General features: G+C 37.2%; 1 protein-coding gene across 1 annotated transcript; it reads right to left on the reverse strand.

The window, feature by feature from the left end:
- Nucleotides 1-1827: 1827 nt before the first annotated feature.
- LOC120191831 (putative invertase inhibitor) lies at nt 1828-2434 on the reverse strand. The gene has a single exon (XM_039194729.1). The coding sequence runs from the start codon at nt 2432-2434 to the stop codon at nt 1829-1831; it is 606 nt and encodes a 201-aa protein (XP_039050660.1). The 3' UTR covers nt 1828.
- Between the last annotated feature and the right edge of the window lie 569 nt (nt 2435-3003).

The raw sequence follows: 3003 nt of genomic DNA on the forward strand, positions 1-3003 counted from the left end.
AACTGGGCTTCACCTTTGCCAGCTCAGGAAAAACCCGAGATAACCATGATGGATGGGCGATATGACTAGTGTACCGACCTACTTCATCGTTTCCGAAACGTAGACCAGTGATTAATCAAAACTCCTCCCGCCCAAAACAAGTATACGCCGGTGGAAAATAAAACCATATCTCTTCATCTCCACGTTGTATCCTCTCGAGTATATCGTTAGTCATGGTCTGAAGAAACAAATGGGTCAACATAGCATCTCCACCTGGATGTTGTACTTTCAGCCATGGCCCGAAGCAAGTATCCTCAAACAATTTTCTTTGTACATGTGTAAGTGTCGTCGTTATTGTAGTGGCTAGGCTTAATTTATTTCTTAGAGTCAATGAAGCCAAAATTTTTTTTAACAAAAACAATAAACATACCAAGTTAGATATACCAAAAACTACAAATTATACACTATAAACATACATGATATTAAACAGTGAAAACAAAGCCAAATATGTTTCAAACTAGCACGGTATTCACCCAAGTCATTATTCTATCATAGTTTTTTTGTTGAAGTAATGCAAATCATTCAAGTTTCAATTTGCAGAAGAAGAGTAGTTTCTGAAACTTAAATTCACAACGCGAAAATGAAAATCGCAACGCGAAACTAAAATCGCGTTGCGATTTTCGTGTTGTGAAGTTTCAAAAACCATTCTTCTGCAAATTGAAATTTGAATGAATTGCATTACTTTAACCAAAAGAAAAAACAAAGACAAATACTAACTTCACATGGTTAAAGACTAAACAGTTTTGCAGTATTGGCAGCAACCGAATGAATTTACTAAGCAATCTAAGTGAAATGGTTAATCTATATATTGAAATTACCAGTAAATTTATTATCAATTTAAATATAAAAAATCTATTAATAATACAAAAATTTCAAAATACAAATAATTAAAAAAACTAGCCCTCGGTGGTTGATTTTCCATTTATGGTCATGAATGGTTGTGAGGGTGGCTCTGAGAGATGGAGATAGACGAATTTCCCTGGAGATGTGGACGGATTTCGTCGGAGATGGGGACGGATGTCGCCGTAGAGAGTGAGAGATGGAGATGAGACTGAGTTGTGATTTTGGGTTTTAGGTTATGAGTTGCGATTATATTGTTTACATATGTGTTGTGAAATTAATATTGTGTTTCGAATTCGAAAATAAAATTCGCGTTGTGAAAATAAACGCGCTTTGCGAATTTGACTTCTGTGTTGCGAATTACAAATTCGCGTTGCGATTTTGAAAATCAAGTTGCGAAATTGGAGTTCGCGTTGCGAATTTGTTGGTCATTTTCGCAAATCCAAAAAAAGTTGGTTAAAATCGTATATTATAAGGCATTTTCGGTCACTGAAGTTATTTTCTCTTTTTAGAAAGTAACTTTTGGAATCCTGACTAATGTTATGTATATTACGTTTGTAAAATTAAATTAAAATTTTAAGTTGGTGCAGTGATTAAGCTTTGTTTTTTATTCAAGAGATCATGAGTTCAAATCCCCTCACCAGATTAATTTTACTAATTTTATCAAACAAAACGACGTCGTTTTGGTGAGGGAGCCATATCAGCAACGTCACGGCACAGAGATGTCATGTCATTGTGTCGTTAATCCATTAACGGCGGAGTGACATAATTACAATTAAAATTAAATGTTAGTGTTAAAATTGAAAAAATCGAAACGTTTGTTGCATAAACGAGCCCGAGCCTAAAGGTGAATGGTATTTGAAGTAGTTTACCCTTTTTAATATTTACATAATAATAACACGAGTCAGAACACGAGCGTTCAGATTTCAGCACATAAAACATTAAAGATTTAAAAAGATAATACATCCGAACCAAGCAAGTTCATGATGCATAAGGCAACATCACATAACTGGAAAAGACTATAATTCCGTTCCGTCAATGGCGACGCTTCATCCACATCTCGAAACCCTTCCTCGCACGTCGTCGTCCCTTCCATGACCGCCGTCACCCACGCACCGGCATCTCCGTACCGCCCTTCCAAAAACGCTCCAACACTATCCACCAGTGTCACAACCCCATCAGAGTAAAGCAGATCACAGTCCCTCAAGCAAGCCGTTTTCATCTGTCGAAGTCCCGACGTTTCGTTTCTCAGTAACCCTTTAATGACCGAGAGCGTCCGCGTCGCGTCTCGTAGAGCTAGCTCCGTCGCTACGATTGCCAGACCCTGGAGATTGCTCATATGGCTTGACGGAATTTCCAGGAGAGACGCCAAGCAGAAGGTGTAGTTGAAGACAATGGATTTATGGGAACATGTTGTACGTGTTTTGTTGATTAAATCGAAAGATGATGTTCTGGTTCCAGAGATTTCATCATAAGGTGTCAACAGGAAGAGGAAGAGGAACAAGAACATGAAGAAACAGGAGAATGATAAGAAAGATACATGCAAATGCCGCATTTTACTGCAACATGCAACAAATACTTGCATACATTATATGTTCATGTAAGCTTTGAGTTTTCTCAGGGAAGCTTCCTATATGGGAAACAAAAAACGAAGAAGCTTGAGATATAGTTGATAAGATCACATATATGGACGAAACCAGGAGACAAGTAGTCCTTGGTCCCCTTGATTAAATGGGTAAATTTCAGTTTTAGTCCCCCAAAACTAAAAGTATCATATTCATAACTTGTGATTAACAACTGTTTCAATATATTACAGATTTGGGCCATAACACCTTATGAGGGACAAAAGGGCATATATTGTGGATTATATATGTCAAGAAATGGTTCTTTGAGACAACAGCTTTACAAGGAACAAAGATTGTTGCCAAGTGTTGATAAGAATATGAGTTTTCATTTGTATTATTAATGTTGATGGGGGCATCCCAGTTTCACTCAATGGTACTCATATGACTAGGGTTCTCTCTCCAGGATTGGTCCGAGTATTGTTGGAGTACGGTCGCATCCCAATGAAATTTTAAATTGGCTTTAATATAAAACTAAGTATCTAAACTATACCGCTTTTCT

The sequence above is a fragment of the Hibiscus syriacus genome, unplaced genomic scaffold (assembly GCF_006381635.1).
Source record: "Hibiscus syriacus cultivar Baekdansim isolate YM2019G1 unplaced genomic scaffold, ASM638163v2 tig00116971_pilon, whole genome shotgun sequence".
In the NCBI taxonomy this organism is placed as follows: Eukaryota; Viridiplantae; Streptophyta; class Magnoliopsida; order Malvales; family Malvaceae; genus Hibiscus; species Hibiscus syriacus.

Coding starts and splice junctions, on each gene's coding strand:
- LOC120191831 (XM_039194729.1), bottom strand. CDS start 2,434: ATGCGGCATTTGCATGTATCTTTCTTATCATTCTCCTGTTTCTTCATG.